Source organism: Rhinoraja longicauda, chromosome 16 (genome assembly GCF_053455715.1).
Source record: "Rhinoraja longicauda isolate Sanriku21f chromosome 16, sRhiLon1.1, whole genome shotgun sequence".
Classification (NCBI taxonomy): Eukaryota; Metazoa; Chordata; class Chondrichthyes; order Rajiformes; family Arhynchobatidae; genus Rhinoraja; species Rhinoraja longicauda.
Genome location: NC_135968.1, coordinates 31,538,654 through 31,564,861, shown reverse-complemented (window position 1 = coordinate 31,564,861; position 26,208 = coordinate 31,538,654). Strand labels below are relative to the sequence as shown.

Here is a 26,208-nt window from a genome sequence, read left to right as displayed (position 1 = left end):
GTTCAGGTGGTCACAAGCAGAGCAGTTGGCAGATCAGACTGAGATAAGTCTATCAGAATACTTTCTAAAGCACATTCATAGATGTTCGGGAGAATCCTCGTGGACATGGCAAATCTTCCTTGATGCCTAAGAAAGTAAATACGTTGATGCGTTTTCTTAATCACTGCATCAGTGAAAGGACCGGGTTAGGTTGCTGGTGATATGGATGCTTAGGTACTTGCAGCTGTTGATCAACCCAGCTACAGCTCGGTTGATGAGGACAAGGTTGTATTCACCCCTTCACTTCCTTCGGTCAACCACCTACTCTTTTATCTTGCTGACATTAAGGTTGAGGTTATTATCCTGATGCAAGATGCTCATCATCGTTGTAGATCTGGCTGATGACAGTGGTATCACCAGCAAAGATCAAGTTGCCACTGTTTGATTGAATTGATTAATTGAAAGATATAGCAGGGAAACAGGCCCTTTGGTCCACCGAGTTCACACTGGCCATCGATCACCATTCACACTCGTTCTATGTCATCCCACTTTCACAACCACTCCCTACACACGGGAAATTTAGAGGCTAATTAACCTACAAACTTGGGATGTGGGAGGAAATCGGAGAACCCTGAGGAAACATCTTCAGTCAGAGGGTAGTTAATCTGTTGAACTCATTGCCACAAAGGGCTGTGGAGGTCAAGTCAGTGGATATTTTTAAGGCAGAGATAGATACATTCTTGATTAGAATGGGTGTCAAGGGTTATGGGGAGAAGGCACGTAAATTGGATTAGGAGGCAGAAATCACCCACGATTGAATGGCAAAGTAGACACGATGGGCCGAATGGCCTAATTATACTCCTATAACGTGTGAACTTGTGAAACCCACGCAGTCACAGGAAGAACCTGCAAACTTCACACAAACACCAGAGGTCAGGGTCGAACCCATGTTACAGGTGCTGTGAAGCAGCAGCTCTCCCAGCTGCACCACTGTGCTGCCCTGATAAGATGAACAGGTAAGGTGAATAACCACAGTCTTTCCCAAGGGTAGTGCTGTCTAAAACTCCCGGGCATAGGTTGTGAGAAAGTGAAGTAAGAGGGAGAAGATTTAAAAGGGACCCTTTAGACATATTAAAGAATACGAGAGCAGAATTGAGCTAATACCGTCACATATGAAGCATTGACCAAAAAGCAAACGGAATTATCATTCTCTGCCTGAAGATTCCATTTGGTTTACACAATATATGGAGAAACCCAAGTTCAGGTGAGTCAGAAATGAGTCATGCTTTAGTGTGACAAATAACGCAGCATTCCTAATCTGCCTTTGACACAGCACCCCTGCTCTAAGCTCTTCAATCTTCTCTCAAGTGATTGAATGTCAGCCAGCAGTATGCTGTCGGGGCATATCCCCTTTGTTTCAATTGCTCCTTGAGTACACTCCAAATGCCCCACCAACTGCTCTGCTTCCTTGTTTTGTTAGTGCTCTCAGCTGTGCCGGTAGCATTGGGTCTATTAAAGATCAGTAGTTTTTAAAATCTTAGATATACAGAAACAGGCCCTTTGGCCCTTTGGCCCTCCGAGTCCGTGCCGACCAGCAATCCCCGCACATTAACATTATCCTACACACACTAGGAACAATGACCAATTCTACCAAAGCCAGTCAACCTATAAACCTGTACCTTTGGAGTTCCGAGAGGTCCTTGGAAATAGCAATGATTGACAGGAAACTTTCAGCGCTGGAACTAATAACTTTCTCCGTGCTGGAATTAGCGATTATGAAAGATTATTTGAACTGTTTTAAGAGGAACTTCATGTAAAATGTAGTCACTCTCTGGCACCATCTTTTTTTAAACCTGATTTTGTATAAACCAAGTCTAAATAAACAATATGCAAGGTAGACTGAGCATTGGCAGGTTGAATTTAATCCTGACAAGTGTGAGGTGATGCATTTTGGGAAGTTAAATAAGGGTAGAACATGTTTCGTAAATTGTGGGGACTAAGGAATGTTGATGAACAAAGGGACTTTGGCATTCAAGTCCATACTTCCCTCAACATAGCAACACAGGCGGATATAGTGTTGTAGGAGAAATATGGCAAGCTTGCCTTGTTATAGGTCAAGGCGTAGAATATAAAATTTGAGACATTGTGTTGCAACTTTACAAAACACTATAAGAAGGATGGGGTTGCACTGGAGAGAGTGGAGAGAATATTCGCCTGGATATTGCTGGGATTGGAGGATTTTTGTTATGGGGAGAGACTGGATACATGATCGTTGTTTTCCCTGGAGTGAATGAAGCTTAAGCATGACCTGATAGAGTATGTAAAATTATAACAGGCTTTGATTGCGTCGATAGCCAGAATCATTTTCCAATGGTAGAGCTATCAGAACAGGAGGGCTTATGCTTAAACTGTGAGGAAGGAGTTATAAAGGGGATTCAAGAGAAAGGTATTTTTACACAGAGGGTAATTGGTTTCTGGAACTCCTGCCAGAGGAAATGGAGGAGTCAACACAATCACACCATTTAAGAGACATGAAGAAAGGCATTTAAATAAGCAAAGTATAAAAGAATATGGGTCTAGTGCAGGCCTGGACTAGGTGGGCCAAAGGGCCTGTTTCTACGCTGTACAACTCTATGACTTTATATAGTAAACTTGTCCCAGCCACTTCTACATGTTTCTATATAGTCTAATTGTTTTCTGGTATAGTACAGTGATTAATTTGAAATGCTGGGTTGGAACGGTGAGCCAGCAAAATTATTGTTCAATTATGTCAGAATATTTATAGTAACAAATACAAAGAAGAACTTGTATTGAAGATCAACATGAAATTTGACTGCTCTTTATTAAACTGCTGTGGAAATAAATTTGCATTCTCATCTATGTCCTTTGCTCTGGCCTCAGAACCATTCCTGGTAAAAGAAACGTCTTTGTTCCTGCTACAGACTGATATGTTGCCATCAAGGAACCATCCATTGATTAGATTTTTTTTGTTTTTGTTTTTAAGAGATACAGCGTAGAAACAGGCACTTCGGCCTATCGAGTCCGCGCCAACCAGTGATCCCTGCACACTATCACTACCCTACGTATACTAGGGACGATTTTACAATAGCACCAAGGCAATTAGCCTATAAACCTGTATGTCTTTAGAGTGTGGCAGGACACCGGAGATCCCAGAGATCTGTGGCAGGACACCGGAGAACCCACGCAGGTCACAGTGAGAACATACAAACCCCGTACAGACAAGCACCCGTAGTTAGGATTGAACACGGGTCTCTGGCGCTGTAAGGCAGCAACTGTACCGCTGCGCCACTGTGCCGCCTTGTGATTTTTGGAATGTGTAGAGCTTGGTTCTTTATTTAACTTATGGAAAGACCTTCTGAGTGTAGCAATTTGCAAGTACTAAAGGCTGCAAAAAGTGTTTAGAGAGATCTCTCTAGCCAAATCGCTGACAACTGGAAGAGGGATAAGCTCGCCAGAGATCTGAGTGGCAAATTGATCTTAAATTAACTCAAATACGTAATTCTCTGTTTAGGTGAATCATCTGCATTTTATAATCAAAATGAATTCTGTTGAGTTATCTTTCTGAGGTACCAACCAAAATCACCGTGCAGAAGCATTTGTTTTGATAACTAAAGGGAATCAGGGTGGAGTTAATTGATGTGTGAGAGAGAATAGGTTACAGGTAAATTGGCGTAGTTATACTGATAGGAATGGGAGCCAGCAGGGTTTCAAGGGGGCAGTTCGGTTCATTTGTAAAACATGGATGGATCCTTTTGTGAATACCTTGCTGGCCCATCAGACTCCCTTGCTTTGTGTAGTTTAGTACCACCTGAAAATGTGATATATACAAATTGAGGTTCTGAACATTATATTATGAGATCAACGGAATAAGTACACCATGACTAATCATATTAGATACCTTCCACCCTAACATGATTCCACTAATATGTCTTTGCTGTGTATTCTCTGGCCAATTTATTACTCGGTTTCAAATGCCCCTTGGGAATTATTTCATTTGGGTGGCACAGCCAGTAGAAATCACAGATCCAGGTTCAATCCTGACCTCACATGTAGGTTCTCAAGATGTTTCTGTATATTCCCACATTGCAAAAGACAGATGGATTGATAGGTAATTCATCATTGTAAAATGCCCCTGGTATGTAGGTGAGTATTACAATCTTGAGGAGAGTTAATGAAAATGTTGGGAGAATATAAATGGGTTAGTGTAGGATTTATGTAAACAGATGGTTGATGATCAGCACAAACTAGGTGGGCAAAGGGAATTTTCCGTGCTGTCTGACCCTATGATATTTTTGCTTTGATTTGTGCTGTAACATTTTTGCCTTGATTTGTGCTATGAGTATGCAAAACTGTTGAGGGTTTTCTGAAAATAAGGTTTTATACATACTCCATTTTCAGAGCAGGAACATGAACAGAACCTTGAGAATATATATTAGAACCATAAGCAATGTTAAGGTCTTTACAAAAAGATGGTTTAGTGAGAACAAGACTAAAACCCTGAGTAAACCAAAGTATCATTCTCTGCAATAAAAAGTGGTGCACTGTTCAAAGAAAGAAATGTCTCCTTCTTTTGGTTGATGAGTCACAAGCTAATCTGTTTTCCTCTTCCACGGCAGTTTCAACATGACATTTATGGTTCACGATATTTCAATTAATAAGGATTTATGTCTGCATTTTACAAAGAACAGAACTCAAAATTCCTCAGTGCTTTTTATCAATTAATAAAAAGGTACTGCAATTTGGCATTTAGATTGTAACAAATATGAAAATGTTATTATAAGTGAGGCATTTTAATAATTCAGCACATAGTATTAATGTTGCAATGTGCAAATGAGTCTCAGATTAATAAATTCACCAAAATCCTTCACTTACCAAATATCTCCCTTTCAACATCATGAGAATCTGATAAGTGACGCCCATGAATTTTACAAGGTGGAGTCAATGTCCTTCTGGATTTCTTTCCTGCTAGTTTTATACTAATATTATTAGAGGAAGATGTCTGAATATGTTCGGGCAGCATTCGGTCAGTCGATCGATCGCCTTCCTATATTTGGACTCGTCGCCATCTGTAATCCGTCCAACAATGGTGGTGTCGTCAGCGAATTTGAAGATGAAGTTGGAACTGAGTCCGTCCGGCTACACAGCCGTGAGTATAGAGGGTGGAGAGCAGGGGGCTGAGCACCCAACCTTGAGGCGCTCCTATGCTGATGGTTATTGAGAAGGATCTGTTGCTGTCAATTCCTACTGACTGTGGTCTGTTAATGAAGAAGTAGAGAATCCAATTGAAGAGGGATGTGCAGAGACCCAGTTCTGTGGGGTTGGTCACCAATTTGGAGGGGATGATGGTGTTGATAGCCGAGCTGTAGTCTATGAACAATAGCCTGACGTGTGTGGTTTTATTGTCCAAGTGGTCCAGTGCAGAGTAGAGAGCCAGCAAGATCACATACTCTGTTGATCTGTTGTGGCAGTAGGCAAATTGTAGTGGGTCTAGGTTCTTGTTGAGTTGATATGCACAATAACCAACCTCTCAAAGCATGTCATCATCACAGACCATAGTGCCACCAGTCGGTAGTCATTGAGGCACGTCACCATACTCTTCCTGGGCATTGGTATTATTGATGTCCTTTTAAAGCAGGTGGGTACCTGAGACCTCAATAATGAGAGTTTAAAGATGTTTTCAAAAACACAACCCTCTTGGTATGGTATGGCACTTTGTTTGTCACATGTACCAAGGTACAGTGACATTCACTTTTGTATACAGTTCAGTACAAGTATCACTATACGTAAGCACTTAGATACATCTTCGATAAGCATCTCAGATACATTACAAGTGTATAGCAGTAGCACACTGAGACAGTATATAAAGTCGCCAGTTTGGTGCCATTTTCGAGTCCCAGTTGTTGTAAGTGCAGGGTTCATAACCTGACCATGAAGGCCCGTTGCCCTGACGGCGTTGTGTGGTTGGCCTTTGCTAAGTGTAGCCGTGGTGTCCTCTGCCTCTGCTCCACCATTGTAAGCCGCTTGCGGTCCACATGCTCGGTTTCTTGGAGCGGCGCCCGGTCCAGCAGAGCCCCAGGCTGTTGCAGGGCCTCCAGTAGCCCAATCCACCATCAAGGCAGTGCACTGACTACCGCAGCCGGTCTGCATTCCGGCACTCCCTCCGACTCCTTCCACTCTGTGCTTTCGGCGCATTTTCCTGGCCTGTGGCATTTTCCCGGTCCCGTTCCCGGTCCACGGTGCATTTCTTCGGTCCATGGCGGGCGAACTGGGCCTTCTGGGCAGGCTCCTGTCTGTGGCACGGGTCCTACGTCCGCGGCGAGCGTGTCGGACCCACCAGGTGGGTCCTCCATCCACATCGGCCGAGTCGCCGGTCTCCGGAAGGCGAGCTGGACGGTCTGTCTGCGACGGATAGTCCGGGACTGCTGGTGGGTCTGGCTACGGCTTGCCAGGATACTCCCGCCGCACGTGGCCTAATGGGATACTCCGGTTGGTCTGCACAGGTTTTAGGAACGCGACTACGTATACCATCAGGTCCAAATGCTTTCTGAGGGTTCATCCACCTGAAGGATCTGATGTTGGCCTCTGTGACTGAGATGGTAATACCATTGGGGGCTATGGCGGGCTGGGAAGGCACATCAGTGTTTCTCTATCAAAGCGTTTAGAGAATGGATTGAGCTCATCTGGGAATGATGGTTCTCTGTCGCTTGAGCTGCCCCCTGGTTTCGCCTTGAAGGAAGTGATGGCATGCAAACCCTGCCACAGGGGACAAACATTTGCCTCATCTTCCAATTTGGAGCAAAAGTCCCTTTTAGCCTTTTTGTTGGCCTTATCAAGGTTATATCTGGACTTCCTGTATGACTACATAGCCAGATGAATGTCCCAGATCTGGTCCTCAGTGAATACAGATCTCCGAGTTCATCCAAGGCTTCTGGTTGGCGAACACTCAGTTGGTTTTCATGGGAACACACACCTCCGCACAATTCCTTATGAAGTCAATAACAACAGTGGTGTATACATTCAGGTCCATTGCTGAGTCCTTGCACATCACCCAGTCTACTGACTCCAGGCAGTCCAAGTTATTCCTCTGCCTCCCCAGACTGGCTCTGTGCAGTCCTCATCACTAGGGTTGTGCTCTTCAGTCGCTAGCTATATATGTAGGAAGAGGCCTTGCAGGGTGGGCTATGATATGATGAAGGCATCAGAGTGCCTGCCTCGGAATCATCTGACATGATCCATTTCTTGGAATGTTTGAGAGATGGTTTTCTAAACCAACATGTCGAGGAACCAACGAGAGAACAGGCCATTCTAGACTGGGTATTGAGTAATGAGGAAGGGTTAGCAGTCTTGTTGTGCGAGGCCCCTTGGGCAAGAGTGATCATAATATGGTGGAGTTCTTCATTAGGATAGAGAGTGACAAAGTCAATACAGAAACAAGTGTTCTGAACTTAAAGAAAGGTAACTTTGAGGGTATTAGGCGTGAATTGTCCAAGATAGACTGGCGATTGATGCTGAAAGGGTTGACGGTGGACATGCAATGGAAGGCATTTAAAGGTCGCATGGATGAACTACATCAAGTGTTCATCCCAGTTTGGCAAAAGAACAACCCAGGAAAGGTAGTGCATCCGTGGCTAACAAGGGAAATCAAGGATAGTATTAAAACAAAAGATGAAGCATACAGATTAGCCAGAAAAAGTAGCATACCAGAGAACTGGGAGAAATTCAGAGTCCAGCAGAGGAGGACAAAGGGCTTAATTAGGAAAGGGAAAATAGATTATGAGGGAAAACTGGCAAGGAACATAAAAACTGACTGCAAAAGCTTTTATAGATATGTCAAGAGAAAAAGATTAGTTAAGACAAATGTAGGTCCCTTGCAGTCAGAAACAGGTGAATTGATCATAGGGAACAAGGAGATGGCAGACCAATTGAACAAATACTTTGGTTCTGTCTTCACTAAGGAAGACATAAACCGTCTGCCGGAAATAGCGGGTCTAATGAGATGGATGAACTGAGGGAAATCCAGGTTAGTCGGGAAGTGGTGTTAGGTAAATTAAATGGATTAAAGGCAGATAAATCTCCAGGGCCAGATAGGCTGCATCCCAGAGTGCTTACGGAAGTAGCCTCAGAAATAGTGGATGCATTAGTGATAATTTTTCAAAACTCTTTAGATTGTGGAGTAGTTCCTGAGGACTGGAGGGTAGCTAATGTAACCCCACTTTTTAAAAAGGGAGGGAGAGAGAAAACGGGGAATTATAGACCAGTTAGCCTAACATCGGTAGTGGGGAAAATGCTAGAGTCAGTTATTAAAGATGTGATAGCATCACATTTGGAAAGTGGTGAAATCATCGGACAAAGTCAGCATGGATTTACCAAAGGCAAATCATGTCTGACGAATCTTATAGAATTTTTCGAGGATGTAACTAGTAGAGTGGATAAGGGAGAACCAGTCGATGTGTTATATCTGGACTTTCAGAAGGCCTTCGACAAGGTCCCACATAGGAGATTGGTGTACAAACTTAAAGCACACGGTATTGAGGGTTCAGTGTTGAGGTGGATAGAAAATTGGTTGGCGGACAGGAAGCAAAGAGTAGGAATAAACGGGTCCTTTTCGGAATGGCAGGCAGTGACTAGTGGGGTACCGCAAGGCTCAGTGCTGGGACTCCAGTTATTTACAGTGTATATTAATGATTTGGACGAGGGAATTGAATGCAACATCTCTAAGTTTGCGGATGACACGAAGCTGGGTGGCAGTGTTAGCTGCGAGGAGGATGCTAGGAGGCTGCAGAGTGACTTGGATAGATTAGGCGAGTGGGCAAATGCATGGCAGATGCAATATAATGTGGATAAATGTGAGGTTATCCACTTTGGCGGCAAGAACAGGAAAGCAGAGTATTACCTGAATGGTGACCGATTGGGAGAAGGGGAGATGCAACGTGACCTGGGTGTCATGGTGCACCAGTCATTGAAAGCAAGCATGCAGGTGCAGCAGGCAGTGAAGAAAGCGAATGGTAGGTTGGCATTCATAGCAAGAGGATTTGAGTTTAGGAGCAGGGAGGTTCTGCTGCAGTTGTACAGGGCCTTGGTGAGACCGCACCTGGAGTATTGTGTGCAGTTTTGGTCTCCTAACCTGAGGAAAGAGGTTCTTGCTTTAGAGGGAGTACAGAGAAGGTTCACCAGATTGATCCCTGGGATGGCGGGACTTTCATATGAGGAAAGACTGGATAGACTGGGCTTGTACTCGCTGGAATTTAGAAGACTGAGGGGGGATCTTATAGAAACATATAAAATTCTTAAGGGGTTGGAGAGGCTAGATGCGGGAAGATTGTTCCCGATGTTGGGGGAGTCCAGAACCAGGGATCACAGCTTAAGGATAAGGGGGAAGTCTTTTAGGACCGAGATGAGAAAACATTTCTTCACACAGAGAGTGGTGAGTCTGTGGAATTCTCGGCCACAGAAGGTAGTTGAGGCCAGTTCATTGGCTATATTTAAGAGGGAGTTAGATGTGGCCCTTTTTGCTAAAGGGATCAGGGGGTATGGAGAGAAGGCAGGTACAGGCTACTGAGCTGGATGATCAGCATTGATCATATTGAATGGCGGTGCAGGCTCGAAGGGCCGAATGGCCTACTCCTGCACCTATTTTCTATGTTTCTATGTTCTATGTTTCTACATGTGCATCACGATGCTTTAATGATTGCACACCAGCTGCACATTGATGGAGTGGAGGCTCTTGGGACCATTAAACACCTGCTGGATGATCTGGGGAGATTTCGATTGGTATATGTGCACTCAATAACACTTACTTCTGTGGGAAGTAAAGCAAAACTATAAACCCTAGCATACCTGTTCTAACTAGTCTCAGCACGAGCAAAATAAATAGTTCATTAGTCACCTACCTGAGCACTTTTCACTGACCGCAAGTGCCTCTGGCAGAGCCCTGGAATGTTTCCATGCAAATAAGTTATGGATGTGGCAACTAAGATAGCCACCACCAAATACATACAGTAGCACAAACATTAACCTCTTGACATGCAGGTTTGGAGATATTTCAGAGAAGTTTTTCTTCTATCTATTAACCTTCTGTATTGTGGGTATTCTGCAAACTGCATTTCTCCCCATTTTGTGCTATTGGAGGTTCATATGGAAAAGCTTGCTGAAGGTTTTGTGGTACGAGGTATCTTCTAAAGTTCATCATGATTTTCACCCAAGGTTAACTGATCAATCTGTCACATCAACAAGATTCTAAACAATGTTGAGCATTTGTTTAGTTTCATCCCTTGAGTTTCAGGCTGCTTGGGATTCTTGCAGACACACTTAAGCAAATCAATCCGTTAAAATTATTCTAATTGAGTAATTAATAGATAGAGTTTGACACCCTATCTCTCCCAACCTGATAAATGTGTGTCGGACATAGATGTTAGTGGGTTTGAAATAGTTTGTGTTATTCTATGGAGCAAAACTACCTTCATCAGCGTCCAATTCAGCCCATCTTAATTTTAAAAATGGAAAAGGGCCCCATCTTCCATGAATAGAAATTATTACCATAATAGATCACATTTTGGTAATTAACATTATTTAATGAAAACCATTGGACTATCAAGTTATGGATTATCAACCTATGAGAAGATAACCTATTATACCTATTTAAATGTCTAATGTCTAATTTAAATGTCTAATTTAAATGTCTAATATATATATATATATATATATATATTCTCGAAAGACACATTTCCGAGTAATGCCTAGCTAGTATGGGTTTGAATAATATAATTGCTGCATAGAGCATGCATTTGTCATTAGTACATGCACCTGCAGCCTGTTACTCTGTTCCACTTAAAAATCTTGCCAGCTTGACTTTAGCCAGCTTAGGTCAAATGTAAGTACTCATTTATCTCTACCTCCTTGAACTATCATACATCTGCTTAAAGTGTCATGGTTTTGATTCATATCTTTAATGTTCAATAAAATCTTACTATATCTATTAAAATTGCAAGTTATTTGTAGCCAGTAACAGGGCATTACAGGGGCAGACGTTGGAAAATAAGCCATCTCAGATTATCTTTTCAGTCTCAATCTCCACAGGGTGCAGAAATTTAAAAAAACAGAAAGAAAGTAAAAAACAAAAGAAATGAGCATGAAACTTGGAAGGTCAATTAAAGAATAAGAACTCAGGATAGACACTTGAATAAAAGTGGATATTCGAAATGGACGAGGAATAGTAAGCAAGAAAAGTTAAGATAAATGAAAAGTAGGAAGTCTCTGATTTTGGTCATGACTGAACATAAGTGAACAACTGCTAGGAGATACCCGAGTGAGATATGTGATTATTTTGAGGCTTTGGCCCCCAATTTCTATATAATTAGTCCAGAATATGCTGTTATAAATAAAATGACGTTTACTGCAGAATTCAATGAAAGCTGGCAAACAAAATCTAGCAGTCTTACAATGGGAATTTCATCTTCTTCAATGTCAGCTGCGATTGGACGCAAGTTCCAGAGATCTTGTGCATCCAAAAATGTGATGCAATCAAGTAAATTAAGTTGCCAATCATACTCCATGAAATGAAAAGCACTCATGTTTAACTGCCTTTAAATTCTACAAAGATTGTGATGTGACATAAACAAGCAGAGGTCCTACAGGCATTCCAGACCTTGTCATATGTTCCCATTGTATTCTTGTATTCCCAAAATAAATCATGGCTCCGACTGTACACATATCCCGCACTCTTTGCCACGGATACACACTCTGGAGCAATGAATGAGCCAGATGCCGACCCATCGGGAATTCAGAACAGAATGTTGCTGCATTATGTTTATTGCTGTTATGTACAATATTGGAATCAAACTTATCTTTAAATTCAAGATAGACAAATTCAAGATAGATCCCCCTTTCAAGCTTTCAAATCCATCTGTAGCCAAAGATTGCATCTGCCGCAAAGTATATTTGAGAAGAGACATACAATATTTTGCATATTTTCTTAAAGTTCAATGAAACAATTAAAACCATTGTAATAGGAAAGAATTAGATAAAATAGTTGACCAGAATAGGGAGGAATTATGTTAAATAATAAAATCAGCATGATTAAATAAAAGTACCATTGAAATATTCCTGCAGTGCTAACTGTATATCCAAAGCCCAATTTTGGTTTAAAATGAAAGGTGACATTCCACAACATTAAACATTACAGTTCTGTTCAATGTTCAAGAAATGGGCTAATTAGAAAGCTTGCTTACTTTCAGTTATTCCATGTAGATGGACGGTGTGAAACAATCCAAAATACTTTTGACGAATCTCCTTTTCCAGATAGACGACCATGCTTTGCAAACTGCGGGAGAAAAAAAGTCAGTTCAATTAATGTGGTTAGATTTTCTATTCAGTGTAGATGTTATTTCCTCAACTGGAAGAATAGAGCAAAAGGAAGTAATTCTAATTCGTACTGAATGGAAAGAGAATATGAAGTAAATTTCCAAATGTTTCTTTTGGGAAGAAGTTTTTGAAAATTCATTAACATTATCTTCTGGTGTTTTTGCTAGGTAAAAACAATCGCACATGACACGTAGAAAACACACATTGCTCTGAGAATTGTCTCTTTCCAAAACATGGACTGATGAAAATAGACAGAATAATTTAAAATCAAAGCTAACTCTGGACTTTTTATATCAAAAGTACATAAAATTAGTGAAGAGATAGGAAGCAGATAATTGGAAAAAGGACCCAAAGACCTTGATGTGTAAGAACCAAGAAGACTATGGGCCAAAATCCAGGAAGTGGGACAAAACTAAAGAGCACTTTTTTCCCAGATGATATGGACATGTTATACACTGAATTGAGTCCTTTTGTATACTAAAATGCCATGATTTTAACACCCCACATTAGATCTGCCATAACAATCTTGATGGAAAGATTTTTTTTAAATATCAACATTGTCAATGTAGATGTGAAAATGTAAGGAATGCTATTTGCAAATACATTCCATTCTTATTTTTATGAAGTACAGGTAGTCCTGGGTTACATATAGGTTCAGTTTCTGGGAACTGTCTGTAAACTGATTTCTCCATAAGTTAGGTACGTATGCCCTTCTTCTAGAACAAGTGCAGTCCCAGCACTTGGCATAAATGTATTTTTTTTCAGTTAATCAGGAATGACTATTGTGCCTTGAGATTAAAAGGTGGTCCACAGTAGGCTTGGGCCAAGAAGGAACAAAGGGTGGACTTCCTGTTTCACTCTTTTATCATAGAGTGGAGCAATATTAGTGCTTCAAATGTATGCTCTTTTAATTACTCTTCCTGATACCCTTAGAATAGCTTAGAATAGCCACAGACCAAATTTCACTTCACAAGTGAACAATTAAATCTCCAGGTGGACATAAGCAATCGGTTGAAACAAAAGAATCAACAGGCAAGATCAAATTGGAAACATATTGGACATGATCAAATTGGAAACATATGTTGGACAATTGTGCCCCAAAACTATTTACATTTTGGAATAGGAATATAATTTGACATATTACGAACCTTGGGGAAAAAGGAAATAGAATTTAATGAATTATCTGAATTACTGGTAAATTGCTGAGAACCTGAGGTGGTATTAACATATGTAACAAATGACAATCAGCTGATTGCTTAAATACAATCTCATTGATAAAGGATAGATTTCTTGCTGTGATTTTAGATCGAGAGGAGGGAGGTGTGATATGCTGAACTATATTTTGCAGAAATTAGAAAATGGAACACAAATGTAGAAACAAGGAACTGTAGATGATGTTTAACTGAAAAAATACAAAGTGCTGGAGTAACTCAGGTCAGGTAGCATCTCTAGAAAATATGGATAGGTGACATTCTGGGACGGCAAACTTCTTCAGACTGATGGTGGGGGAGAGGGGAAAAAGCTGGAAGGGCAGGACAAAGACTGGCAGGTAATAAATGGATATAGGTTAGGGGGAAGGGGTTGGTTGATAGGCAGATGATTGGACAAAGGCCAGAAATTAGAAGACAGAAGGTGTGAGATGAAAGGATTTTAGAGATGTGAATTGGGAAGCTAGAGCAAGACATGTAGGTGGAAGTGAGAAATAGGTGTGAATAGATGTGGGTGGGGGTGGGTGGGGACTTTGTAGTTACCTAAAATTGAAGAATTCAATGTTCATACCATTGTAAGCTACCTAAGCGGAATATGAGGTGCTGTTCCCCCAGTTTGGACGTGGCCTCACTCTGGCAAAGGAGATGGCCGAGGACAGAAAGATCAATATATTTAACATACATATTCAGATGTCAATTAAAACTGCTAACATTTATTTATTACAAAGAAGAATGGCAAGATAATCACCTGATAAAATAGGCTACGATTGTACTGTACGGTGGCATTAACCGTATCTCAGTATTCACCTGAAGAAAAATCCAGGTGAGGATGGTCTGTAGTACGTGGTATTCAGTAAATGTAAACAATCTGTAAAAAAAACAGAACACCATAATGTATATTTCAACATAAGATATCATGGTAACTAAAAGGGAAATGTAATGAGGTGATTTGCCAGGAAGTCACAGAATAAAATCATTTGGACCTCAGAAACCTTCAGCCCTCCATGTCCACATTGTCTTTTTTGCCGATCAATACTAATCCACTGTCCTTCTAAGTCTTGCCTATTCGAGTGACTATCTAAATATCTCGTAAACAGTGATTTATATTTGATTTTACCACTCCTTTGGCAGTACATTCTCAACATTGACGACTCTCTGTATAAAAAGCTTACTCCTCAAATACCCCGTAAAACTTACCTTAAACCTATTTTTTTTATTTTTGATACCCCAACCAAATGTACTCAATTGTTTTAAACAAGGAAAAAATGATCAGAATAGGCCTTCCAACAGCTTTTGTTGCTATTCTGTCACTCAACGAAATCATGCTGATCTGTGGCCTAACTCCATAAATCCAGATTTGCCCCGTATCGATTAAAATATACATGGTTAACAAATATTTCCAACGTTAATTAATAAATGTCATAATTCCTTATCAAATAAAAGCTCAACATCTATGTCAATCCTAAGAGCAATCAAGTTTTTCAACTTATTTCCCTGCAACCTATTCTCTCTCACAAATCTAACAGCACCCATTACCCCCTTCCCCCAACTTAAATCTCTTACCATCTATCTGCACCAGAGCAATTTTATAGTTGCCAATTAACATACCAACAAATCTTTGAGACTTCAGAGAAACTGGAAAACCTGCAGGAAAACCCACACAGTCACAGCATCAGTATGCAAACTCCACAAAGACAGGGCCAGAGGTTATGATCAAAACTAGATTGTTGGATCTTTGATACAGCACCATCACCTGATGATTCAGTGCCACCCACAAATGATCAATCATTAAAAGGTTTCCAAACTTCAATCAACTGGTTGTATGTTGAAGTGTTTGTTAATTTAACCCCTAACAGACTAGTCTTCAACTTCCATACTACTTGACTCATCAACCAACATGAATAGTTTCTCCTGCTTATTATATTACGTTTGAGACAGTAACCAAGGAACGGAACCCTCGTTGGTGTTATATGTCTTTTCAATTTAATTACTGGAATCAAATTTTATGTTCACTGGAATTAAACTTTCTCATGTCCATTGAAGGAGGGGCACATGTCTATATCTGCTCACAATTATCTGCAGTTTCTCCATATAAAAGACAAGGAAAAGACTTCCACCTTGTTCCATATCTTCTCCTTGACAAATGAAAGAGCGTAGAAGGGTGGTTGAGACTGTATAGTAACCACATGCCCAAGTCCAACAACATATTTAGTAACTGCATGCCTATATTCTAGATTAGTTTTGTTTTGCCAGATACGCAAAGGGCATTTTAGTCCTTTGGAAATTAAAGGTCAGGTTTTACAGGATGTGCTGCATAAACATTTGGTCTCCGGGGTACCTCTGAATTGTTGCTTAAAATCAGGAAATAAAAGATGATTGAAAGTAATTTATAATGTACATGATTATGTAGCAACTCAGATGAATCCAGGTCCTCTTTAAGAAACAAACATCTATTTGAAATTGCATTCTGTTCCTAACCACTCATATGGGAATAACTTTTCTATTAAAACCACATTTGCTTTATATTTTAACATATTGATTTTCAACGAATGCAACATATTCTTAATTTCTTCCAGATTGAGCCACTGTTAAGCATGTTTTTCATCCTTAAATTATTACAAACATCAATGTTATTTTGGAACATACTTCAACTTTTAAAATAAAATATAAAAATTGTAAATATTCAACTGATCAAGTAGCATCTGTGGACGGAGAAAAGGAGTTAATGTTTCTGGTTGACTTTTCATCATAACTGATGCTTTAGATGATTCAATATGTTTTCCTTCAGTATGCATTTACCAGTGAACGATGTTGCGACAGAATTTAGAAATTAGAAATGTTAAGAATCAAAGTATGATGAAAATGATGTCAATGCTTATTTACCTAGTTACAAAGATTTAGGCTTTACATACTGAAATGTATAATTCATGCATACATATTTATTCCTCCCATGATCCATACTTTTACTTATAACATCTCATGTTGAGATGCAATTCCGCAACTCCTAAAGCCAGTAGGAGCTTTAAAAAAAATGTTACTCACAGGCAGCCCCTAGCACTTGAACTTGATTCTTTGGTGCTTGCACAACACATACATAAGACAGCAAGAATCATTGGGCACTAATTAGAATGAATAGTTTTATAAACAGACCTAGATGGCCATACAGCGCATGCATCGCCAGAGACCCGGGTTCGATCCTGACTACGGGTGCTGTCTGCATGGAGGTTGTACGTTCTCCCTTGACCGCGTGGGTTTTCTCCACAATCTCTGGTTTCCTCCCACATTTCAAAAACAACAGGTTTGTAGGTTAATTGGCTTGGGTTTGCATACTTGGTATAAGTGTAAATTGTTCCTAGTGTGTTTAGGCTTGTGTTCATAATAATAATATATTTATTTTTATTTTTTTATTTTTCATGTGTAGGGATCACTAGTTGGTGCGGACTTGGTGGGCCAAAGTGCCTGGTTCCGTGTTGTATCTCTAAACTAAACTAAACTAAACTAAACTAAACTAAACTAAACTAAATCAACTGAAAGTCCAGGCTATTAATGACTGTGAACATATTAATATATGAACTTGGGAAAACCAATTGGATGCCATTTCAATGATTACTGTGTGATCATGGTCACAATTGTTCTCGAAAAATTGGAATTTAGTTGGAAAGGTCTTTGTATAGGAATATAATTAAAATGAGATGGCAGACAAGCAAAAGTGCTAATGTGGGAATGCATCCAATGCTTCATGTGATCTGAAATTATGAAAGATGTCGAAACAGGATAGATTCAATATGTCAACGGATGATAAAAAGAACAATGTGTGGTTTTGATTATTGTCCAGCAACCTGGACACAGACTTGCATAATGGTAAACTTGGATTTACAATTTGTTATCACGAAAGATTACAGTTTTATAGTATTTGAAGTTTGATTTAAGAAATAGTTTTTGATTCACAAAGCTAACTAGGTTATTCAAGGCAGGATTCAAAAAGTGATCATTACGTTTATAGGGTGGTTTTAGAAGAGAATTAACACAGGAAGGTGAATGTTATATGTGAAAAGATATAAAACAGCAAAATCAAGAGTGAACATAAAATCTATCTTGTTAATTTGCATAGAAAACATAAAAGACACAAAAAGCTGGAGTAATTCAGCGGGACAGGCAGCATCTCCAAAGAAGAAATGGGTGACGTTTCGGGTCGAGATCCTTTTTCAGAATGAAGAAGGGTCTCGACCTGAAACATCAGTCTGAAGAAGGGTCTCAACCAGAAAGTTCACCCGTTCCTTCTCTCTAGAGATGTTGATCAAGAGAATAACCTAGATACTCCAGCTTTTTGTGTCTATCTTTGGTTTAAACCAGCATCTGCAGTTCCTTCCTAAAGAAAAAAGACAACTAACCTTGGTGATAATAAAATGTTTTGCAGGACCTCCATTTGCAAATTTCGCAGAGTGGCATCATATCGTAGATGCACAACAAGATTTAATTCAAGCCATCTCTCACAGGCTCGTTTCAGCTTGTCTTGGTTATACTAAATCAGAAATAACAAATCAACATATAATTCAAATAATCTACTCAACCTGGAAGCAATTCACAATCATCTGAAAAAACCATAAAGAAATTGAAATGAACTTTTCCCATTTAAACAGATTTTGTTTTGTTACTTCAAACTCACAGTGAGAGTACTTCTTTGTATACACAGTGCCCTACAATAGAGGAATTAAAAAGATCAGAGGCAGCAATTTGATTATTTAGAGAACTGTGTGCAATTTGGAACCTCACTTCCCCGTAGTACAAACATTTCTGTCAATGGTGCTATGCAGATTTACTAAGAGGACATAGGGACTATTTTGAATAATTTATATTTTGTGTTCTTCATGCAACTTGTCACATCTTGGACACATTTTACTGCTCTGCAACCATGTATAGCATTGCACACACAATGCATTTACCAGTATGTTCTTTTGCAACCATGTTGTTTTCTTCTGAGATACACATAATGGGAACCAGAGGATTCTTACTGGGTTGGAAGAAACATGGTTCTATATCATTACTGCCCACAAGAAGGCAGTGATTGTGAAGAGAGTGCCAAATGCTGAGGTCACACACACTGAATGGGGAAGTGTTGCCTCAAGCTACTTGGCCACTCCACCATGCTTACTCATAAACAATTATTTATGAACCTTTATCCTCAAACCTATCATCACTTAAAGTTCCATGTGGAACTCATCACACTGCCAATCTCCACTTCTAAATATTTCAGGTTATTCTTTTCTATTTCAATCACCTTTGTATGCAAAAATCTATGGATTATAGTTTTCAATACATTAAATAACTGAGCATTCAAGTTCTCTAAGTAAAGATTCCAAAGATTTATAACATGTATAAATAATTTCTTTCCATTTTAGTCCTAAGCAGCTGGCCCCTCATAGTGTGGTGAGCGACTTATCTCCAGGCATTCCAAAGCCCTTAACAAAACTCAGTTTAGCGTACAATTAAACGCTCCACACTTGTCTGGATAAATGCATTTCCAATGATATTCAGAAACTTATCAACAACCAGCACCAAGTTGTCCACTGGAATTGCACACCAATCCACTAGCCAGATCATTCATTCCCTCCACCAGTGGCCACATGTTGGCAAAAAATGTATCATCTACAAAATGCACTCCAGGTACACATGGAGGCTACTTCACTCACCAAAACCGCAACATGCTTCACGAGAAAAGATAATGGCAGAAAGCACCCGGTAATACCCCTCACCCACTTCCCTCCGCGAAGGATATTATTTTAACATGGGAATGTACAGCTGTTTCTTACTGGATCTAGAATCGATTAATTAGACATCATTTTCCTTTCAAAATATTCTGATTATTTATGTTATGATATTTGAAATGCCTGATTACCATATTTTTTATGATGAATTCAAACATCCTGTCAACAATGAGTGCTGGGCTGACGGGTTGTCTATTTTCACTCCCTCTCAATGTTCTTGATGTTCACCCACAATTCCCTAGTGTGAATTCAGAAGAACAATATCCATACAGTCTGACATATCAAGTTGCAAATTTCCATTGAATCATAGAAGCTGCTATGAAATGTCAAAAGGATTCAGTCTAAATACCACAGTGCAAACTCACTGTGATTTCAATGTAGTTACTGCAACATTCATGGTTTGGCAAAGTCCTGCAATGGGAATCTAAAGTAGTCATGGTGCTGCACCTCATTCTTGCACCAGTGTACAACAGACCTCTTAAAGATAACCCACAAATAATAATTTAATATTTTTAAGTACATATTAGTATTTTATGATTTTATTGTTTTTAGCAACAATATTTGATTAAATTGGGGTCGAAATAGTGAAGGCTGAACAAAGTATAATTTTGTTGTTAAACAGTGGGTAGAATGATTTCCATCTGTCGTAAAAGAAATTTGACTTATACCCTGAAAATATGATGGTGCAGTGAAATTTGTTGCCTGACCATCTATATACTAAAACTCTCGTTTGTTTGTTCCTGAACTAGAGCCAAAACGGTACACGACAGTGCGACAATTTTAGGCCCACCTTACTCACCGTCGTCCCTTTGGTGCTGATGGAAGAAGCCTCATGGAAATCGGTGTTATATTTTTAAAGTTATTCACATTTTAAAGTTTAAATCTATCTCCCAGGGAGGGAGGAGGAGGGAGAGTGGGAGGGTGGGATGAAGGGGGGGGAGATAAGGGGGGTTGAGGGTGATGGGGAGGGGAAGGGGGGAGGGGAAGGAGGGGGAGGGGAGGAGGGAGGAGGGGGGAATGGGGGAGGGAGGGGGGATGGAGGGGAGGGGAGGGGGGGAGGAGAGGGTGCTGTACCAATGCAGGAGAGGTTTGGGCCCAACGGGTCCAGTTGGTTTAGTTTCATTTAAAAATAAAGTTGCTGTGTAACAAAAGATTTAAACTCTAAACTAAATGATATACAATCAACTTTTTATTAGGCAATGCAGATGTCAATGAAAGCTAAAAACTGTGTCTTTTAAAATTACCATAGTAACATTATTGAATGGTTGTGTTATTCTTCTCCAGAGGTCGTCACCTTTATGTGATGGAAGAGCTCGCATGTGCCTACGATTCTGAGAGCTAAACTGTCTGGAGCTGTGATCCTGGCTGGGTCACCCACGATGCAGGTCAAGGGGGAGGTTCATGACAAAGAGCGGCCCAAAGCGCGGCCCAAGCGTGAACCAACACTGAAACAGGTGGAGGATGGTGGCTGATCAGTAGGTGGAGTACCACGACAGCTGAGAAGGTGGAAGAAGGCTACAGCAGGGAATCCATGCCATTGGACCTGTGTGTCTCTCTCTGTCAAGAACTACTTGGTGGCAATCCATTCACCAGTCTCTCCACATTAAAATATGACACGCACGTGCAGAGACATAGAGAAAGGACCATCAGGAGGACAATCATACTCGACTTCAAGTGATCATCAACCATAATGATGTGTTAGTACACTGCAATTTATTGTTTTATAGCTTTTTGTGCCACAATGTCTAAAATTCAACATTTTAAATGGCACAATGATCCTAAATTAATCCATAATCATTGGAAACTGCCCAGATAAATGTGAGCTAAAATAAATACTTCTAATGTGCAGATAAACTACTGCCTTATAACTCAAGAACAAAATCTGTTTATGGAAAATGGATTCTTATAAGTAAACATGTAAATCATATCTTATTCAAAATATGGTGCAAAGGATGTACACAAAGTTAAACTATCCACAGCATGACCACTCTTTTAGAACATTTGAAGCAGAAATTAGGCCATTCTTTTCTGCTGTTGAGAACCACATTTGTAAATAGGTGCTCCATTCACTGCCATATTAAGAGGCTATGCAGTCGCAAAACGCATAATTCTTGAATCTGCTGCAGTGAATTTTGGATGATGGCCTGGCAAGCAAGATGATACATAACCTATCTCTGCAACTTCGGGTGATCATAATTTTACATAAGGTAATGTAACACGGTTTCTATGAACTAATGTTCTTTCAAATTATCAGACTCTGAAATTAATGTATTATATATAGTTGGTTCTTACAATATGAGGTTCTTAAAATAATTACCGGCATATTATTTTGGGAATTAATAGTAATTTACCTTCATAGCAGCTTGATGGAAGTGACAAACTGTGGCGGTATTTATGTTTTCTAGCATAACAATTGCACACCTACAATGACAACATATTATTTTCACCTATTAGAATTAAAATCAGAATATGGTTGATGGTTGCAATTTCTTCTGTAACATTTGATGAAAATATTACAAATATCTATTTCATTATCAATTATAGCTGCATAAACACCACTATCTAAGAGAAATATACCCCTGGTGTCATTTATTTATGTCAAGTTTATACAAGAATCTTAACATGAAAATGTGACAATAAAATAATGAGGATATTAAAGAATAGTTGTGCAGATAAAATCAGGATAAGCAAAATGCATATACATTAAAAAAAAACTTTTTTAATTGAAAGATATTGTATTATGCATTGCCTTATAAGTACACAAATACCCAAGTACTTCTGAAGAGTTGACAATGTTTTAAATGTGGGAAATGAGGCAAACTAATTTCACCACAGCAAGTCCCCTTAAATAGCAATGTGAACCTGACCAGATTATCTGTTTCAGTGATGTTGATTGATGAATAAACAGTGCTCAAGGACATTGGGGAAATCTCCCCCACTCTCCTTTGCAAACAATACTATCAGGCTTTTATTTTGTACTCGAGGATGACAGGTGGGACCTTAAAGTGACATTCCATGCTGAAGGCAGCATCTCTGACAGCGACAAACTTAAACTAGATTGGAATGTTAGCCCAGATTTTTGTATCTGAAGTGCTGAAAATGGCTTGAAGCCTTGGAGACAAGCTACCAATTATGTAAACCACTAACATTTATATGAAATAAATATATTGAAATGTCATTCACAGGGAACATGTGCGAATGTTTAGTACAATACGTGCTTTGTGCAATCTTCATGCTAAATCATATACATAAAGATAATTTAAGAATACATATTTAGGATTCTAGGGTAGAACTCGAATACAAATCATCTGATTCATAGGCAAGAGTGCTACCAAATGGCCCATTGCTGATACTGCAAGAAGTAAATAATTAAGTTAGCAAATATAACCAAAGGATACAAGGAAAATATATATTTCTGTTTTAGGTGTTATCATGCGACTTCCTTGGCATCTCTAAACATGTGATGCAAATATGTGATTGGAGAATTTGTGAAAATAAGTTTCTCGATGAATGTCAATGTTTCTGAGGCAGAAAGCAGTGGGCTAATTTCACACCCAAATTATCTACATGAACATTGCACCATGGATAATGTACATTCTATACACATTCTATACACAATCAATACCACATTCCAAAATTTTTGACATATTTTGCAAACGACACAATTCATGCAGAATAGGAGTGTCTTGTGTTTTATAGTGAATGGCATATTGTTAAGATTTGCCAGAAGCACCTGCTGGAACATTCCAGGCACATGCTGGAACATTCCAAGACCCCCTGTGCAAATGCAAACCTCCTAGGCTTACAACCCAAACTCCACTGCTACTTTTATCAGCTGCACCCTGCTGTCAAACTCCATGGGAAGTTAAACAGAAGAGCAGGCATTTTCTGAGGTTCTGTTCTCAGATTCCGTGCCAGGTTAGACCCATTGCAGGATCTACGATATCATTCCTTTGAATGGGAATGACTCCACTTTGAGGAGGAAAGGTAAGAAGGAAAGTCACTTTTTAAACTATTTGCATTATATTTAATATTTTCAATTATTTACATTTTTTTAGTATCTTTGGTTAAATATTAAAGAAAATTTTGGACCAGTATTTTCAAGTCTGCTAATGCATACCAGATAGGTGGTATGCTTGGCTGCAGCTGTTTACTTAGCCTAACTATCAGCAACTAATATCTCAAGCATTGTTATGTTAGCTCTCCAACAACTGAAACCAATAAACAAGCTACTAAGAAACATCAAATTAATATATCATAAGAATAGCATAAAGCTTCCATTAAAATGTTCTATATTTAAAACCAAAATACTTACTTTTTAAATAAAGTTTTGAATTTCAGAACTCCTGCAGCTGCAAAGACTCCCAAAATATGTTCTGCTTCCACTTCTGGTTTATCATTATATAGGTTTCCTAGTGCAATAGCAAAACCTAAACCAAAGAATATTTATTAGTACATGCAATACAGATTCACTGCAAGTACAGAATATTATGCTTAACAAATGTGATTCCTCTTCAATGAATGGATTGCACTCAATTTGGTTATTTTTAAGGCTTACCAAGAACAATAACTGATATCAACCAATAACTGATTAAGTCAACGAAGTACAAGTTACTTGTATATTCTACCTCTAATCAAATTCCCTGAAGTTGAAGTGTTTGTGTTGTTAACATTTACAAATACATATCTCTAAGATTATATTTTATGAATCTTAAAATGGACAGACTCAAGGTCGGCTTCCAATAGTCTCATTACAATTGAATGTGGAGTGCAGTTAAATTATTTCATTGGACTATGGTTGCTATTATTAGTATGTAGGAAATGTTAATTAATGGTGGTTTTTAATATGACCCATCATTAACATTACAATGTTCAACAATTTACTGATCTGTAAAGATTTGACTTCACGGATTGGTTGGGTAATATGCTCCTGGAAAATGCACGAGGCTGAAAGCTAGAATGCACATTAAATATGGAATCACTGCCCGAAGAAGGATAATGGACAGCTTTCTGAGAGTTGAGATGGTATGAGTACAGTGGGTAAATGTGAGATTATTGTAAATAGTGGTAAATTATTGTAATCTCCCTACAACTTGCTTTTTTTGCCTTAGTGGTTGAAGTAAAGTTAAATTTAGGTTTCTATTATCTGCGTTTTTCACCTCCACGAATTGGGCTTGGTGGCTGATTGATTTCTTAAGTAGGTAATATAGCATCTAGGACCTTGGAAGTGTCATGAGTATCATTGCTGGAATCACCTAACAGTTGCTTGATTTTAATTATCACTCAAAAATAATTTCAATAAAATGCAATAGGATCCATTTAAATGATGTTCAGAGGTTGATAATCCAAAAAAAAAATTATAGTGATATTACCAGATATTAGAAAACGTTCAATTTGAACAGTTTGGCCAAAGGTTTAGATTAGGCTCTTTCCAATGAATATTTGGTTGTGTTGGTTAAAAAACACAAACAAAATATAGAAAATTGAGGAACTGTCACCATCAGAAGACACAGAGGCAGCTGAATTCTTCATCTGTGCATGCGATGAAGACATGCAATGCATTTACTACCAAACAGACACCTGTGGAGGCCAAGTCATTGGTTACTTTAAAAGCAGAGATTGATAGGTTCTTGATTAGTAAAGGCATCAAAGGTTACAGGGAGAAGGCAGGAAAACGGGGCCGAGAGGAAAAAAAACTAAGTCAGCCATAATCAAATGGCAGAGCAGACTCAATGGCCTTATTTTTGTTACTATGTCTTTTATGACCTTATGAAACTTTGTCCTTGAAATATTAATTTTAAATTTGAGACAATTGGGTCAATGAAGATAAGATTCCCCAGTGCAATTTTTACTGAACCACTATCCATGAAATAAGCTAAGTAAACAAGCAAATGTTTGTTCTATTTTCTAAAGAATGGAGTTTTGAATGTTCTGGTGATTGAATCAACTCCAATCTTTAAAACAGCAATTACCATATGAAATAAGTTAAATTTACATTAATTCATTTTGACCACAACATTACACTTCATAGCACATACAAAAGTTTTGAATGCTTATCTCAGTGGTGTTAATTTTATTTTTTTGATGGAGTTAAGTCAAATTAATAAAGTAATTATAACATAGCAATTTTGGTCTGAGATATGAAGCGTATGAAATGGTTTTATTATATGTTGAGCTGATTGAATTTTATTGATGACATAAGAAGTAAGGAGTACAAAAGAAAAAAACAAGTGAATCACAATGCACAAGAATTGATATAATGTATTACCTTCTTTGGTAACATGTGGGTCTTTCACATCAAGCTTCAAACTGATGATTCTCTTCAGATTTTTTGTTTTAATTGTGGGCCAGCTGTTCTCCTTATTATGTATACTGCACAGATTACACTTCATTAACTTGTCACACTTGGATTCACAAGTATCTTTACGCCCACAGTGATACAAGTTTGCTATAATGAATTGAGACTTTTCAATTAGCATAATGTTCAATGAAACATTCAGTCAAATTTACATGAGCTATTTTGTTTCTTGCAAACAAAAGAGAATTTTCTAACTTGAGTTAATTATTTTTGCATTAAAGGCACTAGAGACATTTGCACAGGCAAGATTGAACCCAGGTAACAAAAATTGAAATATCTTTCACTTAGAAGTAAGTGGTTAGTTTATCTTCCCGTAAAATGTCAATATATGACACCTTGCCATATATTGAGGTTGTGAAAGGCACTAGATTAAAACTTTTTCTTTCTTGCTAGTGTTATGAATAGAAACAATGAACATCCTCTTCAATTCGGGGGGAAAGGTTACATTTGCCCTGATGTGTAATGAAAACAGCAATAACAGCATGCAAGTATATAAAATTAGCAGTAACATTTTCAA

General features: G+C 38.9%; 1 protein-coding gene across 8 annotated transcripts in view; it reads right to left on the bottom strand.

Annotated features, from left to right (window-relative positions):
- Positions 1-26,208, bottom strand: part of btbd16 (BTB (POZ) domain containing 16) — an 89,498-nt gene that overhangs the window by 34,124 nt on the left and 29,166 nt on the right. For all 8 annotated transcript variants that reach the window (XM_078412845.1, XM_078412851.1, XM_078412850.1 and 5 more), the window contains 6 exons: positions 25,602-25,781; positions 23,649-23,763; positions 21,685-21,754; positions 17,960-18,090; positions 14,317-14,436; positions 12,228-12,319 (listed from right to left, as the gene is read on the bottom strand). In XM_078412845.1, coding sequence (XP_078268971.1) covers positions 12,228-12,319; positions 14,317-14,436; positions 17,960-18,090; positions 21,685-21,754; positions 23,649-23,763; positions 25,602-25,781 — 708 coding nt within the window. The remainder of the gene's footprint in view (positions 1-12,227; positions 12,320-14,316; positions 14,437-17,959; positions 18,091-21,684; positions 21,755-23,648; positions 23,764-25,601; positions 25,782-26,208) is intronic.